The sequence below is a fragment of the Cricetulus griseus genome (assembly GCF_003668045.3).
Source record: "Cricetulus griseus strain 17A/GY chromosome 1 unlocalized genomic scaffold, alternate assembly CriGri-PICRH-1.0 chr1_0, whole genome shotgun sequence".
Taxonomy (NCBI): domain Eukaryota; kingdom Metazoa; phylum Chordata; class Mammalia; order Rodentia; family Cricetidae; genus Cricetulus; species Cricetulus griseus.
In genome coordinates this window covers 225,984,677-226,009,564 of record NW_023276806.1, presented here as the reverse complement: position 1 = coordinate 226,009,564, position 24,888 = coordinate 225,984,677, and the positions used below count along the sequence as shown (strand labels likewise).

The following is a 24,888-nucleotide window of genomic DNA, read 5'->3' as shown; positions in this document are numbered from 1 at the left end:
CAGAGGCCCCACAGATTAATCAGACCTCCAAACTGACCTCCTCCCTCAGGGGGTCTGGAACAGTCCTATGCTAGTTTCCCAGCTATCAGTCTTTCAATCTTAGCAATGATTTAGATTATTGTTTACTGATGGGAGTGAGGGGATAAACCAGATAGGACAATAGCCTGTTGTGTTTGTCTGGTTCTCTTGTCACATTAGACATATTTTGTACACAATTCCTTTAATAAAAATATGCTCATCAACAACACAGAAGAAAACAAACGAACAAACAAAAAACAACAACTCCCCCACCCCAACAAACAGGCTCAGATAAGGCCAAGGAAACATGGACATCTTTTTGTTGAGAATAGTGTGGGAAAAATATATTTATTGATTTCTGGGTGACAAATTTGTTTTCAGTTTGTTAGAGAATAATGACTTATGATATTTATATTACTGATAAATATGCATGCCATTTATAGTATCATCTTTTATGCCTTTAAAATTGTAAATTAAATAAGGGCTTAATTATATACTGCCATTGCACTTTTAGTCTATGTGAGACATCCCCAAACCTCTACGTGATAGAAGTCAGATTTGTTCTTTTTAATTTTTTTTAATTTCTTCTTTGAGAATATCATGCTTGCATGTCATGGATTTTGAAAATATCTACTTGCCAATTTCTTCTCCCAACTCTAATCAAATGCTCCCCTCCCAACTTTTTTTTTTTTTAAGAAAAACTAACCACTGAATCCACTTACTGATGTCCCTGTGTACATAAGTGCAGTGCCAGCCACTGGGACATGCACCCTAATAGTGGCTGAATCCCTAAAGAAAACAAAAGACACACTCTCTCCTATCCATTATCAACTGCCATCATGGCTGGGACTCTGAATGGGTTGATCTTATGTGTGCACTACCCTCTGTTCTTAAAATGCTGCTACTTCTCTGTGTTATCAAGAGTAACCTAAATATCTCTTCAGTAAAAAACCAGTTACTCGAGTCTCTTTTGCATCTCATCCAAATCATGAGTCCCCTCTTCCAGTGATGGCTTCCTCCTAGCAAACCTGGATGAGCTTTCCCTCTTCCTGCCTCATTTCACGTTCTGTTTCTTTCCTTTTACACCATCTCCACTCTTTCTTACTCACCTGTCAACCTGACAGTTTCCCAAGGCTAAATACCATATTATTAGTTATTTCCTCTCATTGATTGTGCTGATGAAATGAGTAAGGTCTAAATATGGAAAGCAAGTGCAACTTTGATAAGCAGCTCCATTGTCAATCAGTGTCAGCTAGGCATCAGTACTAAGATTTCCTTAAGTAGGATGGGATGTAAAACCAAAAGATCTGTAAAAAAGATACAGCTTTGTCAAGTGGACAAAGTAAACAGAAGGATGGCAACAAATGTAAACCAGTGTTTACTCTGACACAATGCAGTTAATGAGAACAGGAAATAAAAACAGGCCAGCAAGGGCAGGGACTCCAACCAGCAGTGCTGAGCTCTGGTTCCTGTTCCAGTTACCTCTTATTCCAAACAAGCACCTCTGCCTAGAGGCTGTATGTGAGGACCTGACTGGAACTGAAGTAGGCAGCTGGACACCTCCTGGAAGGTGTAATCAGCTGACCAGCTCAGACCTTAGCGTGCCTCACCTAGGTTCTAAGTGCTGTAAAAGCCCCTGGTCTAGCAGCTCTATAGTTCCCATTTTCCTTAGGACAAGCCCCAACCTGCACTGGACTGATTTTTCCCTGCTCTTTCCTTCCTAGGTGCCTACTTACAGCTCTATAGTAAATGTCTCTCTAAAACCCACCCATTGTGTTCTATAAATTTCCTCCTGAAAAATCAGGAGACAATAACCCAAAAGCCACTGGCTCAGGGCAGTTATGGTGGCTGAGTTTTTTAGGACGACAGTCCCGTGAGCCAAGCTCATCAAGAGCTGAGAAAGGCTTCTTTACTCCAACGACCCCCAATACTTCCTCATCATTAATGCCCCATAGGAAAAGACTACGCTGAGGGTTTCTGTTTTCTGTCTTTACTAGGCAAATATTAGAGGTTTCAAATATTAGAGGTTTACTAATGAGAAAATTGATTTCATTATCCTTGATTTATATGATAGTTGCCCTCAAATGCATGTGTATTTGGTATTTTCAACATCTGAAAGCAGAATTTAATGAAACATTTCAGATATTGACTCATGACTAGTAATGCGTGCTCACAGACAATGCACACAAACACATGCAAACACACATGTACACACTCACATGTACACATGCATCTCACATTCTAGTCACATCACTTTAAACCGTATCAACTCCTGGCAGGGGATGCAAGAATTTCCACACATAGAATTCAACCCATCCCTCATTATCCAAATTGCTTTTGTGGTTTTTGGTAATGAACTCCTGCTTCATTACTTTTTGCCATAGTGCCACTGAATCTGTCTCATTATAGATTTCATGTAGGGAAAATGCACTTGCTCATATAAAAATGTTGTTAATTACCCGAGTTAGGCATGGCATCAATGCAGATAACCAGGAGGAGACCAGTACAGGCATCTGATTGAAGGAGAGTACATCCTAGTAAAGGAACAGGAAGAGTGTATGGAGGATGACACTAACTGTCATAGATTCTGAGAAGTGGCATGGGCTAAGAATTCAAAAGAAAGGAAACATTTCACTTGATAAGGAACACCATCATTTGTAAATGGTTTAATTTTCAATGCCTCTTGAAACTAGTGGGGCTGTTAAAGGGAAAACCTATTCTAGCAATACCAGGGATGGAGTTCTGCCGTAAGGGGGGAGGTGACATACAGCTCGGAATATCAAATGCTTTAAACAGGCTCCTGGGAGGACAGAACACGAAGTCCATTTATACCAATTAAGGCAAAATACAAAGAATAATGCAAGAGATGAAAAAGATTTTGAAATAGCTCACTTACTCATTTCACATAGTAGTGGATGGTGAAAATGGTGATGGCTATTTATAGTCACATTATGCTAACAGGAGCATCAAATAAGGAGGAGAAGGCTACTAGGGCCATCTCAGTCTTTATTCTCTTCGACCTACAAGCAAAATGCCAGATCTCCCACCATACACAAGTTTTGTACTGGTTCTACCCATAGAGTTGAGTTTTATGTATTTAGTTCCCATTGTAATGAGCATTTACAATGTGATGCAGTACAAACTAAACTACCTTTGTCCTCATAGAGAACTTGCTTTTGGTAAGATACAAGTTAGCAGAGCCAACACAGGTCTCTCTCTTTTTTTTTTTTTTTTACTTTTCTTAATTGTATGCCAAATTATAATTAGCCACAACTCATTCCTTCTTCCTTCTTTCCTTCCTTCCCTCCTTGCCTCCTTCCTTCCTCTCTTCCTTTTCCTTTTTTTTTTTCTTTTGAGACAGGCTTTCTCTTTGTAGCCTGTCCTGGAACTCCCTCTGTAGATGAGGCTGACCTTGAACTCAGAGATCCACCTGCCCCTGCCTCCTGAGTGCTGGGATTAAAGGCTTGCATCACCATCTCCAATCTAAGTTATTAATTTCCTAAACAGGCCAGTAAAATTGCTTATCAATTTTATCTGGTAAAAAAGCAACAACCACACCTTTAATTCCAGCACTCTGGAGGCAGAGGCAGTCAGATCTCTGTGAGTTGGAGACCAGTCTGGTCTACAAGAGCGAGTGCCAGGACAGGCTCCGAAGCTACACAGAAAAACCCATCTCAAAAAATAAGAACAAACAAACCCCCCACCCATTCCCAAAAACAAACAAACAAACAAACAAACAAAAGCAACAACCAGAAAGCCAGTGAGATGGCTTATTGGCTAATGGTGCCTGTTGGATCTTAGTTCCCTTCCTAGAATCCAGAGTGGAGGGCCAGGAAGATTCCACAACGTTGTCCTTGGTCTTTCACATTTATGCCATGGCCATTCTTACACACAAGGTAAATAAACAAAAATGTAGATAAAATATCAGAAAGCTTTCTTGCTTTGATTTTTTTTTTATGAGTATATTCCTTAAGACACATACATACAGGAAAAACAAGCACAGTGGAGATGGCTCAGAGTTGTTATTTCAAGATGAAACAGCAGATGGCAAGGATAATTAGGGCATCGTGGTCTACAGTGTTCAAACCCATCATCATGCAGTGAACTAAATCACAAACAACTTCCACAGAAAGAATCACACAGGACACAGTGTGTGTTGGGCCCCAGCCCCCATGGGTCTCTTATCAGCCAATAACCACAGGTGCATCCTGTTCTCTAGTCCTGGCTTACAGCCCAGGCCTGGCCCTACTGGCATCAACCACACCTGGGAAAACACAATTACACCCAGTGTTTTCCCACTGTGCTGTAAGTCGGTATATAATGCTGCTCTCTCTTCCTGCAGTACACACGCACACACATGCTCTTAGCACAAACGACTGAACGTTTTGTCTTTTATTTAAATCTCCAGGCTTTTGGCCGATACATTAGGCTTGTTTGTGGCGCAGGCTCCACAAGTGTGAGCCCCAGCAGCTCTCACATAGACGTCCCCAATTCTCATCGTGCCTCAGCTTCTCTGGAATTTCTCACTGCTACCACACAGCACGTCAGGGAGAGGGATGCTTCCTTAGAAGACCAAGCTCCTGGCTTTTAATATCTGAATGCATCCCTCTCCATGGGCTTACCAATTCTCAAAATGAAGGAAGCCTTAGTAGTCACTTAGTAGCTCTCTGTGTGGTAATGTAAGACCCCCGGAAGCTCAGGCCTCCAGAATTTCAGCCCAGGACAGCAGTCACCCCAATCACCAGGCAGATTTGAAAACTTGATGCAAACTGCCCGAGGCTTTATTATAGTTGTTTAATGAGCTAACCCCATGTTAGCTCGGGCCTTTTATCCATCAACCATGGCGGATGGCTAGAAAGACAGCTCGAAGCGTCTGCATAGAGATCTTATAAGGCAGCATAAGGGGAGTGTCTAGGGGTACGCTCAGGCTCAGGATTGGCGTGCCTCTAGGCTTGGAGGGCTTGCCCTGTGTTGATTGGTCAACTGGTTGTTATGGGCCATAGGCCCTCCCAGGGTGGTTGCTATGCTCTGTGCTTGTCTGTAAAGCATACCCAGAGCCGTAAAGCATAGCACCACCAGCTAACTTCTGATTGCTTCCTTGCCACGAGGCAGGCATCTGACTTCCTAGTGACTAAGACACGGTCAGACAAGCACGTGTTGGGCTGTTATGCTGAAATGGGGAGCTGGTCCCTTCAGTAAGAACCCATATGATGTTCTGGTACTGTCCAAGTCATTGGTGCTGGTGCCAGAACTTGAGCCCTGTTGCCATCTTTTTCTTCATACCAGTAACTGAAGTAAACAGCTATCTAATTCCTTTTTCTTCTATTACATTTTGAGGAAAACTCAAGGTAGATATAACAGTTATTTTAAACAATGACCTCTAGATATGTATTTTGTCAGCAGGTTTGAAGCATTGAAAAACTGTCATTTTGCCTGCTTTATCATCTCAAAGTCAGAGGTCGTTGCTTTCTTCAGTTGGGTTTAATTAGACTTTTCTTGTCTGGAGAAGGAAGACAGTTCTGTGCAGTTCTTTGTTGTATTCCATTGGCTCAGGGATTCATCTGCTCTGTGTGTAATTCATCTGCTCTTTAGCTTGATTACTGTTTGAAATACAGCAAAATACATTTTGTGATTATAAAAATATTTACTTCACAATAAACTTTGGTTGCATGCATGCATGCATATATACAGGTGCAAATGCTCATTCATTCATTCTCTCTCTCTCTCTCTCTCTCTCTCTTTCTCTCTCTGCTTTCTTTCAAGCTTGCAGGACTAGCACTCCCTACTTTGAGCTTCACTTCATTTTATTTAAGCCTAGAGTTGTTCAAATGTCTTCGGGTCCCACCCCCTTGTGCTTTGTGGCAATCTGACCTCCAAATACTCTAGGGAACACAGCAGCAGCTCCCTGCTGAGAGAGCCACCTGCAGCCAAACCATCCTAGCTACAAAAAAATCTCTTTGAACAGGTTAGTCCCCTTCATGAATGCTGAATGCATCTTTTTCCCCTTGAATTCTTGCTACAATTTTCCTGAGAAGTGTGATAAATGACAACATTCAGTTTATAATCATCCCTGAAACGAGCTGTCACTGTGAAGTTAAGTTACATGCAAATTAGAGTGCAATCCACAGAATGCTGGCCTATGTGTTAGTAGTTCAGCTCTTGGAATGAATATTCTAGGTGATGCTTACATGATTTTAATTGCTAAAGTGTTTGCTGTCTATCTTCTTTGCTTTGATTCTGCCCAATTTAGGGGAAAATTCATCTTGAGAAAGGACTTTGATATAGGCTCTTTTAAAATGTCCAAAACCTAAAGAAATACATATGCTAATGACCAGCGATTAATTCATCCATGTACACAAAGGACGAAGTTAGAAAATATGAACTCGAATGATCCATTCAGTATTGTGTGTCTTAATTTTTCACCTATAAAATGAGGATAATGATATCCCCTCCACATTAATATGAAGCTGAAGTTATATGATTGAGTTTAGAGAAAGGACAGGCCAGGATATGTGAAAGAGCTATTCAGAATATAAAGTGTTATTATTTGAGCCCAGAAGAAAATTATACCTAGTGAGCTGTTCCCACAGTAAAAGTTTATTCACAACACTCCTTGATTCTTTCTCTACAATTCATGTAATCACTAAAGTTATTGCTTTCTTGTCTGGATATATTAACTGGATGGCTGAGTGCACAGGGCCCACATCTGAATCAGTGCAAAAATGAAACGTGGAGGAGGGAAAATAGAAAGGGACTCTGCGCTTCCACTGAAGTCACACTCATCAGTCAAGCTGCCCACATAAATACTAGGAACTCAACTCAGTTGGACAAGTTGGGAGGTGAACTTGAGTTATAATAGTGTTCCTGAACACAGGTCAATGAAAACCTGGCATACCCATAAACTCCCATCTGTCATATTCTCTACAAATGCCTGCTAATTGTTTTCCTATTAAAATGGCCACAATCAACCACCGCAAATGTATGTTGTCAAACTAAAACAGGACGGCTATGACATACACTAAATTACTGTTGGTTCTTTGTGTTCTCAGCAGAATCACAAAAGAGTGAGGCCTCAAAGAAGAAAAAATCATTTACGTCTGGTTCAAATTCTAAAACATGAAAGACTGTACTGGAACCATGTGGGCGAGACGTGTGTGCATGTCCATGTGTGTATGCACTCAGTACTATTTGTGATGTTGGGCATGCCATTACTCTTACAAGCTTGAAAAGATAACTTGCTTATAAACACATAGTATTTGGAAACCTTTCCGAATGATCTGGAGTTTAATAACTAAGGAATTTGTAAAAATCAATTCTATTTATTTTTGACAAATAAAACCAATATACAAGGTATACAAAAAAATGTCAATTTACATGAGTATAATCCTTCTAAAAATTCCAATTTCAGAATTTGTCGAGAGTGAAAATTTTATTTATCTACAGCACCTGGCAGACAAAATCTGTATACTTAAGAAAATCCAAACTTGTGTCATGGTGCAAGTACACACACGTGGAAGTGGCAGGGATAAATTGGCGCCGGCATTAGCAGCTCACGGTGTGCATAGGCTCTACGAAGCAAATACCATTTCCTGAGATTCCAATGACGTCTGTCTGTCAGATTAACAAGGGGAAGCCAAGTCTTCTGTCTTGTGCTTTTTCACTGAATCACCTCGGATTGCTGCCTAAATCGAGTAGAAATCACCGGTCTCTCCCATAGAAACAGCCTCGAAGGCTGACAAAGACCACAAACAAGAGATATGGCTGATAAGAGAATGGTTAAATCCACCTGTGGGTAGAGCTGCAGCTTTGGCCTAAGGGATTCCCTGTTTCCCAAGCATTATTAGACTATACCTTTAGCTGAACATTTGAACGGGAGTTGTGGCTCTTCCCAAATGAAGCCTGTCCACCAGGCCAGTTGTTCTTCTATCCTCAGTCTTCACCACTAGCGCCCAAAAGCCATAATGAATGACAACACTGATATGGATTTTCTCAAGAATATGAATAATCTTCCCGTCTATTTTCAGCGTCACTGTGAAAATGCAGTGGCATACATCTATACAAGATACGTCACGGAAGAGCACTATTATGTCTATTGATTAAGGCTCAATATGGCAAGTTGAACTGACACCCTGTTCTCAATGTTCACTTACAATCTCTAGACCCTGAGCCTGTGTTACTTCTATGATGAGAGTCACCACCGGTGTGAGGAAGTCAAAAACCCTGAGGAGATACTAGCCTGGTTATCTAGGTGACTGTCCTATCATCAAACTGAAGAGTCAGCATCAGAGAAAAAGTGACCTGAACTCCGTGTTGCACCTCTAGACTATTACTTCTGTCTGTGTCGGGACTGCAGGGAACAGTGGACAGTGGTTACTGCAGAGATTCAGCATCAGTCGAGATGCTGAGGATACGTGGCTGTTGCTTAGTGGTCCATGCTCAGCCACAAATGCAAATACATAACGAGATGTCCATACCATCTTTTCTAAGACTTAGGGAACACCATACAAGAGAAGCAGAATGAATCATAAGGAATGGATCAAGGGTGGAGTTAGTGTAGCTACTTCTTTCCAAATGAAACGTTCTCTCCTGAAGTGGGTTAGAACGTGCCTACGACCAGGAAGCTCAGGAAGCATGAGGATCAGGAACTCACAAAAGGCTCAAGAGGCTCACACAGCTGAAAGGAGTTAGGAGAATCCTCACTGAAGCTTCCTGAAAGCCAAGGGAACGCCAGTGACACAGCTTTTGTGAATCACCATTCACAGCGGGGCTGACTTTCTGGCGAGTCACCTGTGTTCCTGGACATCACCTGTGCTCCTAAATGTCATCTCTTCCTCAATCCCCTGCAGGCAACCCCAGTAAGATTACTGGATTACCAACTTAGAATTAGGTAGAATTTCTTCCTTGGGCTGCTGTCAGTGTCCCATCAGGTGTGAACAAATATTCACATAACACTTTGGAAAAGTGGATGGTTTTCTTCTAGGACTGGGATCAAGGCAGATGTCTACTTATAGTTGTATTCAAATTTTTACTGATGCCCATCTTTATATGAGAAGTAAAATACATCCGAGACATCCAGGTATCAAAAGAATAAGTAAAACCATGTTTCCAGACATATTCTCATATGAAAAAATGCTAATGAATCCACCAATCCCATTGGGATGGCTATTTTGGTTGTCAACTTGACTACATCTGGAATAGCTAAAACCCTAAAATGGTGGGCATATCTGTGAGGGATTTTGCTGAATCAAACCATTTGAAGTGAGAAGATCCAATTCTACTTTGGATCTTTGAGGTGGGAAGCCGCAACTTTCATCCAGATCTTTTTAAGGGAAAACACACCTTCTTCTGGAAGCCTATTTAAAGGACATGGAAGAAGGAAGTTTGATCTTGCCCTTGCTAGAAAGTCCATTCCTTCACCGGCATAGAGCCTACTTATTCAGGATTCTAGCATGTACCGAAGACCAGCTGAGACATCCAGCCTCATGGACTGAACAACTGTGGGATTCTTGGACCTTCTGTAAGCCACTAAAATAAATTCATGTATTCATTCTATAAATTCTGTTACCATAGAGAACCCTGTCTAATAGAGCTATGGAACACGAAGTCAACTGATGCACATCTGATACTCTTGTGAATGAAATGCAATCACAGTAATTCTGTTGCAGCAACAGAACCTGAAAACAGAACAACACTTGGGAACTAGTGGAGCAAAAGGACTGAAAAACTAAGTCAGTGATGTCATCAAAACAGGGACGAAAATGTCAAGGCTTGGATAAACGAAAAGCAGCCTGTGTTCACCGACTGGAAGATTTGACACTGTTGGGATGGTGCCCTCTACAATGTGATTTACAGAATCCAGACAACCCCTATGGGAATCACAGCTAATTTCCTTATAGGAACCAACATACTGTCTCTGAATTATCACCTCATATCCTATCTAAAAGTTAATGCAAAGTGGGCATCCAGAACCCAAAGCTAAGAGCAAAAACCTGTAAACAGCAACACAGGAGCAAATGTTTATGACATTGGGTTTGGCAAAACTAATCTTTTCCAAAACAAGTGTAGCTCATACGTGTGTGTAGGTGTCAGTATGTGTAGGTCTACGGATGTGCAGGAGCATGTTTGTGTGCAGGTGGACAGGCATGTGCAAGTATGTGCACATGTGTTTGGAAGGTAGAAGGCAATCTCAGGTCTTGCTTTTCAGGAGCTGCTCACCTTGTTTGCTGGCTTGTCAATTAAGCTAGGAAGGCTGGCCAGCAAACTCCAGGATCTGCCCACCCCCACCTCCCCCACACCATTGATTAAAAGTAGGAGCCACTACACCTGGCTTTTTACACAGGTTCTGGCATCATGCTTGTGTGGCACCTTACTGAATGAACCATCTCTCCAGCCCCAGCACAAAGTATTTTTTTTTGTTGTTGTTTAACAAAATACCATAACAGCTTGTGATACTTTAAATATCCTAAGTGGTATTGGTAATATGTTGTGCAACTGAATAATTTTAAAGAGCAAAATAATAAAAATGAAGATAAACATGTCAGGAGTTTAATTTCTGTTAGTAATGAGAAAACCTAGTAGATAAAACCACCAGTCCAAAGGAGAGTTCAACAACAGACACTCACATGGTCAGGGCTGATGAGATGAATCTGCTAATAGACAGAAACCAGTCTAGTTACATGCCATAATAACCCCTTTTTGTTTGAATGAGAAGCTGCATGACATATATGAATAGGAACCAAGTATCATGGTCAGCAGTTAAAACTCAAAAGTACCCAGAGCTGCAAATCAAGCAAAACCAAGAACAGGTTAAAGGTTAAAGCTGCTCTAGAACCAGGTTGTCCAGATCAGGCTTCATTACCCACTGAAGGATATCTGTCAACATACATCTTCTCACGGTCAGATACGCAAAGGCACTCTCACGCACACAGAACATTAGATTTATACATGTAAACTCATGTATAAAGGATGTTTCTGTCCACTTTCAAAAGCTTCTCAAAGTCTTCATGGCAAGGACTGGTATGTCCGCACAGGGTTTGGTAAGTGAAGTTCCTCGGTTATTTGATCTTCTAACTTTCAACCATTCTAACATGTAAAATTTCATTACACTTTTCTTTTCTTAAACACTTATTCTTTATTTCTTCCTTCTTTTACTGAAAATATATTTACTTATTTGTTTGTTTGTTTATAGAAAACACAATGTGCTACGATTATGGTTAGCTTCCTCCATTTCCTCCCAGTTGCCCTGCCCCCCATCAGAAGCCACACTCTTTTTAGGAAGTTTGAGAACCACTGTCTTTGGAGACAGGAGATTTGGGAACCCTGAGGTTGTTTTGGGAAACATTTATTGGAAACACAGTAGTGAGAGTGTGGACAGCAGGAAGCTGCAGGAGGCAGAGGTCGGTGTGCTGTGTTCTTAGGGGGTAGTGTTCATGGAATGACGGTTAGGGCTTTATGAGCAGCAGAGTCAGAGGACCAGAGCATCTGCCGGGTGACAGGGTCTTTTAGACATGATTTCGTTTAGGATTCAGAAAGTAGTCTCAGTGTCTTCAAGGTTGAAACAGGAATTTTAAGAGTACCAGCAGTGTCCAGTGATGTTTCCCTTGTGCAACAGCTAAGTAAAGTCAGTTCAAATTATCCCTGAAATTTAGCTCTTCTGTAGACATTTGCTACAATTAAGGCTTCCATGTGGTCACACTAGTCCCTACTGACCTCTGCCAGTCATCATCTGCCTTTCCTGGCTCCTTTGATTCCCTCTCTGAATACAACAACCTCCTATTGTTTTTAGTTTATTTCAGTTCCCTGCAAAGGATCTCATCACGCAGAGGACTGGGGCTCATGAGGTCCTACACCTCACTAAGGGACAATAGTTAGTGTTTGCTGAGTAAAGGCTGTCTTTGTCTTCAGTGGTATAGCCACAGGTAAGTTGCAGTAAACAAACCCCACTCATGTTCATGCAAAAACCAAATGAACGGTCCCTGCTCTTTCTCACCATTGCCCAAGACAAGAAAGTAGGAGGGAAGCTTGGGGTTGAGGGAGCAGGATTTCCCACAGGAGAGGCAGTGGGACGAGACAGGGGAAAACAGGGCAGTGAAAACAACCAAAACTCATTATATACACACTTGAAAATGCTAAAAGAACTTAGAAAAAACAAAACAAAACAAAAAGATCAAAAGGGCTGTAGAGATGGCTCAGAGGTTAAGCGCTCTTACTTCTCTTGCAGAAGACCTGGATTCACTGGCTTACAGCTACATCCAGCTCATAACCACCTGGAACTGCAGTTCTGGGAGGTCTGATGCCATCTATGGGCTCCTGGGTACCTGCATGCAGGTGGTGCATGTAAACTCTGGCACGCACGTGCACACATGTGCACACACGTGTACACACACACACACACACACACACACACACACACACACACACACACACTTAAAAAGGTGATTCATATCAGGGAAAAGATGATCAGGGATTGACAAAATTCCATGAATGAGCAGTTCAAGGGCAAATGAGGTAGAAGGAGCACAGAACGGAAGCAGAAGCTGCCAATAAAACAAAACCACCATGCTTGCCAGCAGAGGCCATAAAGACATATCACCCATGTGCTAGCTCCTCAAAGTGATTTAATTTGGGCATTTCAAGGAGTTGGAACAGGGGGACTTGTGTGCTCAAGAGCAGAGTCCTGAGCGATTACTTTTATTGTTCTATTATTAAATAAAACCCAGGAGTCAGTTGTTAGGGTTAAAACCTGATAGATCCATAGAGCAATGGAAAAATGATCAGCTGACTCAGCCTCTCCACGATTGCAGGACTGAAAGAGGCCACAAATCTATGCCTCTCCCTATTCTTTTCTGCATCTCTCTATCCTAATCTGGGTCTGCCAAAAACTCTATGGTTAATCCTCGTCAGCTAAATGTTGACTCTGTCCTTTGATTCAACATTTAATTTTATTGGCAGTCTCAGAGTGTCAGTGTGAACAAATCTCCTGCAACAGAGTCCACTATGGTAACAGGGCAGCATGGTGCTTGCAGTGAAGGCCAAGGTGCAGTGATCCATGAGATGGCTTTTTCTCCTAGGGCCTAGAGTCTAAGCAATTCCTGTGCAAGGCTTGATTCAATGAACACTGATATCATGCTGTTAGGCAATAAAAGTGCTACTTGGAAAGTTTCAGCTCTTGAAGATGATACATAGGTATTCTTTGTACTTTTTAAAATGTGAAAATGTGATGTGTAGGTTTGTAGGTGGGTAAAAGATCTACTAAACTACTTTTGAAACCTGTGGCACCAGACCTTTAAAGTGAGTTAGATGGACAGGTGAAAGCATGAAACCACTTGACTGTGGGGTGGCATGTGCCCACCCGAGAAGCTGCTTTTCTTGGCTGATGCAAGAAGGACTAAGGACTACGCAACTGTAGATCTTTCTTTCTTCTCAGAGTTGGAGCCTACTTTGTAGCTGTGACAGAACAATGGTGACCTATCAGTGTGTGGAACTTCGTAAAACAGGGGCATATGTGAACAAAATCAACCCACTTCTCTATAGACAACATATACCATCATATTTCTTTTGTTGCTTTTAAATACCACCCATGTTAGAAGCCCCTAGAACAAGAATTTTCTTGAAAGTTAATTCCAAGTCTGAATCTTTGTATGTGCTTAGTAGTTGCTGGGTATTGAATGTATTTTGAGGCAATCTAACTCTTATTAGCCTGATACTAGTCAGTTAGTTCAGTCTGGCCCCAAACTAGTGGCAATCATCCTTCCTAGGATGCCTAGATGCTAGGGATTACAGATGTACTCAATCATGCCCAGCAGTTCATTTATTATAATAAAGATGCAGAGAAAATTATTTCAAAACTCAAAGAAGCCTATAACCAAACAAACGAATAATGGCATATTGCATTCAGGCAAGATCAAAGATTATACCCTTCTCTTTGGAATTATACTGCTCTTTGGAATTGGTGTGTACACGGTGCTGTGGGAACCAGAGGATGAACGGTGTTCTGAAGAGCTCAGGGGAACTACAGTTGGACCAATGATTCCCATTACCACCAGGACTAGATGGGCTACAGCACCTCTCTGCCATCTGTCTCTTGGCTTGATGTTTGATCCTTCCTGGTGCCAGCACTGGAAAGTCTGGATACCACTAGACCTGGGAGAGAGCTTACTGCTGCCTACTTCAGATCCTTGTAAGCAATGGGAAATACAGGAACTAAAATAGTTGATTTAGGTTGCAATGTTTTCAAAAGACTTCTAATGGGAGCTTATGTCAGCTTCAGATGAACAGCTTCAAAGCCATCAGACACTTAGGGGCAGGAAGGAAACCTGCTCTCTTTTCAAACTGACAAGTCTCTAGGTGAGTTTCAAAGCAGTTCCAGTTTTCCTAATTGTTTCATCACTGACTTATAGGAAGGACTTAAAAACGAATCTTTTTATCTTCAAACTATTTCAGAGGTAAACATGTTAGAAAAGAATGACATGGTTGTACATATTTCTTACACAGCCTGAGATAGATTGTGGTTAATCAAGGCTGAGTGACTCCACGTCTGGCAGTTTTTCTTTTCTTTCTTTCTTTCTTTCTTTTTGAAGGGTTAATCAACATTTATTGAATGAACGGATTCCACATTCTGTTTTTTTTTTTCTTCAAGTCAGGAAGTTTTTGACTAGATTAAGGCAGCTCGTAATTTTTGGAAAACATTTAAATATTTAATAACAGAAGCTAAGCTGTGAGAGCTCAAAGATTTGGCTATGAAAACCACTTGCAAGTTCAGAACTTCACCTGCTTCTAAAAAGTAAAGCATGGTTCCTGTACATGAAGCGATGTTTCTAGACATCACAGCAGGGCATCAAGAGGCATAAAACAAAAAGAAAAAAACCCGACTTCATCAGAATTCATTTAGCGAGTCAAGTTTTAGGAAATAAAAATCCAAGGCAAGATTCTAAGAAAACATCTGTAAGCCACATATCTGATGAAGGACTCATAACCAGAGCTTGTGAAGGACTCACCTCCAGGACAAAGGGAACAGCTGGGCGAGTAGAGGAGCAAAGACGTTATATTATTTTCTCCAAGAAGATATACAAATGTTCCATATAGCTTAGGGAAGAGATGCTAGGGCATCATCATAAAACAAGTCAAAATTAGGAGTATACCTCCTAAGGCTCCAAGCCACACAACAGAACAGGAAATGAAAAGCATAAATGACTGAGATGGTGGCGGTGGGAACTGACGCTAGCACAGGGGCTGCAGCAAACAGCCTGTCAGTAGTTCATCCTTGGGTTACTCATGTGAACATCAAAGACATGAAGGATGAAAACTGCTAGGCGTGGCGCAGATGCCTGTGAGCAGGAGGCTGACCCAGAGGCTCATGTCTTCAAAGCCATCTCTGATTAAAACACACAAACACCCTCTCACAAATGGAAAAAGAAAGGCCTCCCTTTCTAGAAGGGTTTTACTCACTCAGGTTCCATTTCAGGCCCGTTGTTGTCACCTGGCTGCAACGCTGTCCAACAGGGATAAGACCACACCAGCTGCCTTCCATTCCAGTGTCCACATGGAGCCTGTGCTTTCCCTGAGGGAGAAGAGTGAGCATGAAGAAGGGGAAGAAAGGGAGGATCTGCAGCATGCCAGGAGCCAGCTAACACTTAATGTGGCTCATCACAATGCTAACCACAAATTAGCTCAGCACATATTTTAGATCTAAGAACTGACTAACATTGAGCCCTAAGTGCTTTTCCATATCAGCTTACTGTCATTACCAGTTTTACAGTTCATAGATCGGTTAGATATATCCAGAGCCACACATATAAAGTATTTTTCCTTACACCTTTCAATTCTAAAGATACTATCCATTGCACTTGCTGAAGATGAAACTTTTCTTGACACTGAGTTCTAGGCTCAAAAAACAAACATTTGCCTAATTACATATACAAGATTATTTCCCAAGTAGAATCTTTACTTATCTGAGTCAGGTTTCTGACATTCAAAATTCAACACAAGCACTATAAAGGGGTTCCCTGCCTCCTGTGGCAATCATTGGGATCCTCTCAATGCACACATAGGTGGACTGGTGAGCTTTTGTCAACTTGAGACAAACTCGAGTCACCTGGAAAAAGGGAACCTCAACCGAGGCACTATCTCCATCCAATCGGCCTGGGAACATGTTTCTGGGGGGGGGCATTTCCTTGATTAATAATTAAGTGGAGGGTTCATCGCACTGTGGGTAGTGGCCAAGTGGCCCTGGGGCAAATAAGAAAGCAAGCTGAGTAAGTCATGGAGTGCAAGCCAGTAAGCAGCGCCCCCATGGCCTGTGTTTCAGTTCCTGCCTTCAGTTCTCTGCCTTGGCAGCTTCCCCCCAATGGTACCTGTAAACTGTAAGCCAAACCAACCCCTTCTGCCCCAAGTTGGTTTAGGTTAATGTTTTTATTTAATGTTTTTATCACAGCCACAGAAACTACTAAAAGAATTTCAACTTTCAACCAGGGAAGGCCTAAATATGGTCAAACAAATTATTTTAAGGAACAATACATTTTTGAACTGGGTGTCTGCTGTTGAGGGAGAAGGCGAGCCATCATGCAGGAGACACTGCATACACACAAGCATGGGTTGACTGTGGTGCAGATAATATGCCTGAGTGGCAGAAATGAGTCTGAAGGATGAGATGAGAAAGAATCTTTGGACCAATGATTCAGTGGGAGGGCTCAGCCCATTGTGGGTAAGTGCTACCACTGGGCAAGAGTTCCTGGGTTGTGTAAGAACACAGTTTGCTCACTTATGGGCATCTATGCAAGCATCAGAGACATGTCTCTACATAAATACTTCTGAGTGAAAACAATGAGCCCAGCCTGGTTCCACACTTGTTAAAAAGGAGCCGCATGAAGGTACGGTGAGCAGCACACGGCAGGCGACACACGTATGTGCATGGGGGCTGGGGACTGTATGCAATCCGCTAAATGCCCTCTACTCTGAATCTTCTCTACAAGTAAGAAAGTGCAAGTTTCCAGAATGCCTGACAACAACCCTTCAAATCTCCCCTCACCATGACTGAGGGCAGTAGGAGGCCAGGTCTGAAATCTACACTAGTCGAACAGAGCTGCCCAAACGGAAAAGGAGTCACACCTCAACTGCCATGGCAACTGGTTCTGGTTTTACCTCTAAAATCCTTTAACTTTCCGGAAGGCACGATATGTCTTTATTGCTTTGTACAGCTTTCCCCCTAAAGTGACTGAGATTGGCTAGCTTACCACACGCTTGTTTCCCCCACCTCCCTCCTATTCTCCAAAGCAAAATAATTCTCTCTAAAGATATGCATTCAGAATGTAATACAAATGGACACCCCTGAATACTACACACTGCACATTTGAACAAATCCTGAAAGGAGGTGAAGATGTTTCTTTTATAATAATTGCAGCTGTCAGCAGAAGGGGTGGCAGAAACTATCAGTTCTTTTGGCTTCAGAAGGAAGTGATTTGTGGCATTTCATGAAGGTAGAACCTGGCTCAGTTTCCTGTTTTTGGCTGCCCTTCTAGGGCCCCATGGGAGAAATGCCACACTATCAGACGGCAACAGCTAGTAGATACAGGACTCAAGAATGCTGGAAGAGAGAGGGTTGGAATCTGCATGGAGGCCCTGACTTTTGCACCTCTAACATTTCTGACAATGAGGGTGGCTTCCCATGGCTTATCAAGGAGGGATCCCCACATTATGGGTGGGCCTTAATTTCAATTTGTTTATATTCACCCTTAACTTGTAATGAGTGTTCTTCCTTGTTTTTGGATTGCTTTATGTTTGGTAGAAGCCAGCTAAATACATTGTATGTTCAGTGTTCTAGAAAACTCTCCTGAAGAATGATGAAGGGAAGAAAATAATTTTTCAACTGGTGGATATTAACTCCCTGAGAGAAGATCCTTCAGCTTCCAATGTATAAAGCAAAGGAAACAGCACATATACATGTTAAGCTTTATTATCCTGGGGAGAGAAGCACTGCTGTAAAATCGCTGATTTAAGCAGCACGGTGGGAGGCCTCCTGCCTGGCTTTTCGAGGTATGCCTCCTGCCTGGCTTTTCGAGGTATGCCCGGCCTTTCTTGTTAGTCTAAGAACCAATGCACCTTAACATTTTCATTTGGGGAATGAACTAGTTTGGAGACTCGAGAAGTCACAGATAGGTCTTAGACTATCATCAATTAGCATTTTGTCTCTTGCTTTAAAAGTGCGTTTTGCCATATGTGAAGGGTCTTGGTGTTTATGAATATGCAAATTTAGCTTTTATGGCTAAAAGAGAGCAGCATTATGCTTTCATCCTCTATCGGCCTGTCAATGTGACATCTCTAAAAAATGAATGACTTGGGAAAGGAATTTTTGTTCATCCCCTAGATTTCTCAGTTTATAATATATGCTAGTCTATATGAGGTTTGACAGAGGCAGGCATCGAGCCTGACGTTAAAGAACCTCTGCAGGATTTATGACATCACTGAAGACCAGAGGCACATGAACTAATCATTCACTTCCATATACTCCCATGAATCACGACTCAGGTTCCTGCTCCATCCTCTGTTCTCGGCTAAGATAACTCTTTGAAGTCAAAAGCAGTTTTATACAGTGAAGAAGGAACAAAAATCAATCATGGTTTGCCTTTGCAGTTTCGGTTATTTGAACATATGTGGTGACCTTAATGTGGCTGAAACTATAATCCAGTGAAAGGCAGCAAAGATGTTTCATGGCATATGTACAAGAAATCGTGCTCAAGATCATGCTAAGGACAATGGTATCATGTATCAGTTTCCCTAGATCATAATTCTACCCTAGAGCAACACACACACACACACACACACACACACACACACACACACACACACACACAGAGAGAGAGAGAGAGAGAGAGAGAGAGAGAGAGAGAGAGAGAGAGAGAGAGAGAGTTACCTACTGAGATCTAAGAGACCATTCCCATTATATTTTGTATTGTTTCTTTACTGCAAGGGTGGATGGCTTAATTGAAAGAAACTAGTAAAGCTCACCCTAGATTTTGTCATCTAAAAGTACCAAATATGAAACCAACTTAATTCAGTTTATATTACTAAATCCTTAAATTTTAGCAACTATGTCAACATTTGCACAAGAATGTTTTAGAATACCTTAGTATGAGCCTTACAAAATGCAAATGCATAGCGAATTGACAAGATCACAAAACATGGAACACAAGAAGAGTATAATGACCTTTCTAGTTGATATAAAAGATTCAAGGATCTGGTGAGACTGGTGGATCACAAAACAGTCATTCATTAAATTTCTATTAATGCTCAGAACACACCCTTTGTTAACTGCTGTATACACTGCAAGTAAACCACCAGACCTTGTATGAATGGAACCCTCCTGTGCACTGCTTAATCACAGGGTCAATCTCTAGCATGTCATCTTCTGCCACTCTGTCCAGGTACTTGAAATTGTATTAGCAAATACTGCAAGGAAGTAAATAGCCTGCAGAAAAACTTCAATGAGGAAGATAAAAGGATCCACACTGTGTGCACCATAAGAAGCTGAAGGATCCACACTGTGTGCACCAGAAGAAGGATCCACACTGTGTGCACCAGAAGCATTCAAATTGTGCACCAGAAGAAAGATCCACATTGTGTGTACCAGAAGAAGCTAAAGGACCCACACTGTGTGCAGAAAAAGAAGCTGAAGGATCCACACTGTGTGACCAGAAGAAGCTGAAGGACCACACTGTGTGCAGCAAAAGAAGCTGCAGGGCCCACACTGTGTGCAGCAGAAGTGGCTGTTGCTCTATGCACACAGCCTGGGGCTGGTGTACTTTCATAATGACAGTGATCATGTCATAAAAAGCAACCACACAACAAATGGTCCACCAAAATAACTTACATTTGCAAAACTTCATAGCTGGAGGACTCATGAGACTCCTTTATTTTTCTTTATAGATACAGAATTCAAACATAAGAATAGCAGGTTGGATTACATGGCTTGTATTGAATCAGTATTAACATATGTCTTAGAAATACACACACATACAAACACACACACACACACACACACACACACACACACACACACACACACACACAGAGTGGGGAGGGAGGGAGGGAGGAAGGGAGGGAGGGAGAGGGATACAGCCACATAACTTTGACATTTTGGTTTAATATTTCTATAGCCAGAACATTTTAGAGATAATGTTTCCAAATTGACAACCTATATTTGTTTTTTGTTCTGGAAAGTATGTGGTAAAGTCAGGCTGACATTATGTGTTTTCTGAAATGAATTAACCTTACTCTCTAGTTGAACAGTTAACACTAAATGATAAAAAAAAGCACCTTCTTGTGGGTGGAAGGAACAAGAGGAGAGGAAGGAGGGGAAACTTTGATTGGTAAAATAAAAATTTAAAATAAAAAGCAAATATATTTGCATATTAAAAAGAGCACCTTCCTAATACCAATTAATTTATGTTGTTTATTCAAAATTTAAAAAATGATTGTGAAACAATTGGAATTCTACGAGGGCAGGCTCCTTCCTCTATTAGCCCTCTAAATCTAGACTATTTCAAAACTTGGACTGATGAAATCAACATGCTTTTTATTTTCCCTCACGACAGCATTCATGCTATTTTACATGTCTTACCCCGTCTCTATGCTTTCCTTTTATTGGAACTGGAGGAGAGGACCTGCTAAATGCTGCCACACGAAAGTGTTGAAAGCTTTTTCTTCGCCGTTCCAAAGGTACCGTATTTTAAGCACTGACTCTTAAGAACACTTATTCCAGGAGTAAGCAATTCTAACAGTGGAGACAGGATGAGCTGCATGGAAGGGCATTTTGAGCCAGTGTGAGGGCTAATTTTCCAAATGCCCTTCACTGGCAGCCCTTTCATGCAGTGCTGAGACTGGTCAGGGCTTCTGGGCTTCCACGATTCCCCCAGCCTCGACAGGAGAAGCCACACAGGAAGGAAGCCCTGCTCTGTACATGATCTCATGTTTCCCACTTAGCACTGAGAGAGGACTTCCTTTCAAAGGCTACAATCTTTATCTGAGCCACAAAATGCAGCGCGTGGCTGCTGTATTTCACCTGGCAAATAGGTTCATATTGTTACTCCAAAAATGATAAGGAATCCTACTGTTATTTTGCTGGCTGAATTAACAGCCCAGAGGGAGAACATCTTGATGTGTTTAATAAATATCTAACTTGGAAATTGCTTAGAGTAAATGGAAAAAAGTATCAATGAAAATGTGTCAATAATTTTGAAAAAAATTATTTCAAAATTTGAGCAGAAGAGCTGGGGAGGTGTCTTGAAAGTATGGTAGGGAAGGCTCAGATAGACGGAAGGGACTCAGGAGAACCTCAGTGTTACCTAGACGATGTTCATCTGATTAAATACTAATGCACTCACTAATATTTATGAATATCCTGTCAACAGTGCTCAAACCACACTTTAAAATATATGCTACTATAATACATCTACTTATAAAATGGAAATCATATGGCCCTCATCAAATCATTTCAGGATTTGATTACGGCATAGTAAGTGTCCCAAGAGCAGCGGATTAAACTATGAATTCTGATTTATCTACTTTTTCTGTTTGAGGTTTCATTCAAGCATAGGTTGACATTCCCCAGTATGTTTTAAAAGAAAGTGATTACTCACCATGAGACTAACGCAAAATATTAGCAAAAGGAAACATTTGTGTTAGAATGCTTCCATTAAGGCATCTTAAGAAGATCGCTTCTCCACTCTGTGAAACTTACAGACATTTAATAAATTAATGCTATATGAATCATTCTTTCTCCATCATTTGGAGATGTTGCAAGAATTTCTGACATTTCATAACTGGTACCATGCCTTCAGTGTACCTGTTATTTTCTGGAATTCTCAATATAAACGGTCTAGGATTACAATAACATAGGACCTTTCTATTTTTACTGGTAGGGATAATTTAATCCATTCTCAGCTATTAAATCCAGTGACTCTGCTTCCCTCCTTTTTTTTTTCTGCAATCACAAAAGGGGTGATGGGATGTCAACCCTGAGTCATCTATTTCCATTTTGTCTTCGTGTTCACTGCCCCAGCTTCCTCACTGTGCAGGGTGCACAGAGCCTCCTACGGTAGACGCCTGCTTCCCACAGTGACTCTCAGAACAAATATGTTCTCTTACACCCTTCCCGCTTGTCAGCCTGTGTTCACCAGCACCCCAAAACGTGCTCTTTTCTGTCATCTCAAAAGCTACATATCCTTAAGACTGGAAGGGGGATGGAGTATAAGGACAAGAGAAAGTGTTAATGAAGAGGACTGTTTTTTTTTTTTCATATGAAAATTTCCAGGCAGTCTTTATTAAATGAGGTAGGAGGGATGCTTTCCTTTTCATCAATGTTAGTAATACCTATGGTTATAGTTAGTAGTCTTCAAGAAGGTTAAAAAGACAACTCTAGGACACATGCCAATTGTTGCTTGTTCCTTTACACTGAAATTCCTAGAAAGTGTTGTCTTCCTTTACTGCCTTCAGTTTATTTCCTAGATTCACCAGTTAAGCACCTCTCTCCTCTTCAAAAGTAGCTTTCATCATTTAACCAATGGCCTCTGAATAGCTAAATCCAATGGTCAGTTATTCATCTCCGCATGACTTGATCTCTTGATGAGATCTGCCATGGATTTCCAGTCTCTCTTTGAACTATCAGCTTTCTTTGGCTTCCAGACATAGGACTCTCTGGGTTGTCATTTTAACTCACACTTCATTGGGAAGCCTCTATTCTTCTTTCCAAATATCTTAATTTGTAGGGCTTTGGGACTGAGCGGTTGAGTTTCAACTGGATCCTTCTACATAGCCCACCAAGCTTCCTAAATAACGACAGTTCCTGGATTAGTGTACTAGTTCATATTCATTCTTCCCCACCAAATTCTGGTTTTTCACATGGCCTATTTTCTATATCATGATCTTTCCTCTCAAGCCTACCCTATTCAACAGTTTTTGCTCTCTCCTGATGTTTGCTCTATCCTTCCAGTTGTTGACCAAAGAGTTTCCATTTTATACATCACCTATAATCCACAAGGAAATCCTATCAACTATATTTTACATAAAACCAGGTGCCTATCATTCTTACCCCAAGTCAGAAGCTACACATGTGTGCTCACAGTTCCCAATAAGATCTCCTGATCTACCAGTCTGTTCTTGACCAGCTAGTTGCCCTGAACCTTATAAGAAATAAGGTAGACCTGTTGTGGAATGTTAAAGATGTGTTCCATTCTTTAATGCTATGGAATATTTATTTAATGATGCAAGGACATGCTATATTCTTTTGTGTTGCATTTGTTTAACCCTAGGAAGCTGTGTTACTTTGCCTGCCTGTAATACCTGATTGGTCGAATAAAGAGCTGAATGGCCAACTGCTAGGCAGGAGAGAGAAATAGGCAGGGCTGGTAGGCAGAGAGAATAAATAGGAAGAGAAGAAGAGTAGAAAAAGAAGAGGGAGAAAAGGTGGAGAGGAGGATGCCAGGGAACAGCTACCCAGCCACACAGCTAGATATGGAGTAAGAAGGAAAGAAAATATATACAGAAATGAAGGTAAAAAGCCCAGAGGCAGAAGGTAGACAGTATTTTAAGTTAAGAAAAGCTGGCTAGAAATAAGTCAAACTAAGGCTGGACACTCATAAAAAGATAAGTCTCTGTGTATTTATTTGACAGCTGGGTGGTGGACCCCCAAAGAGCAAAGAGAAAAAAATACCAACTACATAGACCAACATGCCTTACACTGGCACCTCAATTAAGAGACATACATTTGGGTTTCTAAATGTGTCTGTTCCCTTTTCTAGCCCCCATTGTGGAGAATATCAGTCATTGTTAACAGATGCTAATTTTGAGATAGCTGGAGTTGATATCTGCACAGTGATGAGCTATAAAGTCCTTTTCCACCCACTATAAATTTTGTTTTGTTATCTATAAAACCAGAATAAAAGGGTAGTTGTTGGGCACAAATAATTTGATATGTAAAGTACTAACAATGAGACATGACTCAGAACAAATGTTAAGGAGACATTTGCTTCTTTCGTTTTTATTATCAAAACAAAATAGGGACACCATACAACTGGATGCTTTCAATTTTTAAAACTCTGTCTGCTTTTCATTTTTTGTCAAGAATGTTAGACTAACATATTCAGGAAGCAATTTGAAAAGTAGTACTTAATAGCACTGTCCTAGACATCTTTAACAATTAATTTGAAACAACCTAGAGTTAAATGAGGAGAGCTACAACTTACGAATTGCTAGATCACTCTAGCTTGTGGGAAGCATGTCTATGGGGAATTGTCTAGCTTGTTAACTGATGTAGGGAGACTAGCCCACTGTGGATAGTACCATTCTATGAAGAGGTAGATCTGGGCTGTATATGAAAGCTAGCTAAGCATAACCCTGTGAGCCCACATCCAGTATATTTCATGGTTCATGCTCTGTGACTGTGAATTGAATTCTTGGATGGAGGTAATTCTGTGTAGAATGACTTGCATTCATGCTCCTGCCTTGAATTCTTTCAACAAAGAACTGTGACCTAGAATTGGAAGCTGAAATAAACCAGTTCTTTCTCTGAGTTGCATTTGTCTGAAATAAACCAGTTCTTTCTCTGAGTTGCATTTGTCTGGAGTCCTTATTACACCAGTAGATATAAAACTAGGAAAAATATACAATTTACTGTCACTTGGGCAAAAATGTTAGAATGCACACATCTTTTAAGCTCTGCAGATCAAATCTTCATGATACAGTACTCTTATTTTCACAGCTCTTCTGGAAGAGGTGAGGACTCTTGAAATCAGAATATAAGTAAGTGCAGTAACAATATTTGTGCAGTGCTTTTTTTTGTTTTGTTTCTGGAAGAATGAAGCAGAAGTGACTTCTGAC

The 24,888-nt window shown here is 41.1% G+C and overlaps 1 protein-coding gene across 9 annotated transcripts in view; it reads right to left on the bottom strand.

The window, feature by feature from the left end:
- Tpk1 (thiamin pyrophosphokinase 1) overlaps window positions 1-24,888 on the bottom strand; it is a 336,395-nt gene that overhangs the window by 67,699 nt on the left and 243,808 nt on the right. For 7 of the 9 annotated variants that reach the window (XM_027389793.2, XM_035450436.1, XM_027389796.2 and 4 more), the window contains one exon: window positions 15,466-15,577. In XM_027389793.2, the coding sequence (XP_027245594.1) occupies window positions 15,466-15,577 (112 nt within the window). Of the gene's footprint in view, window positions 1-5,105; window positions 5,619-12,234; window positions 12,336-15,465; window positions 15,578-24,888 lie in introns of those variants that run through there. The other 2 variants (XM_027389797.2, XM_027389795.2) reach the window with 2 other exon arrangements.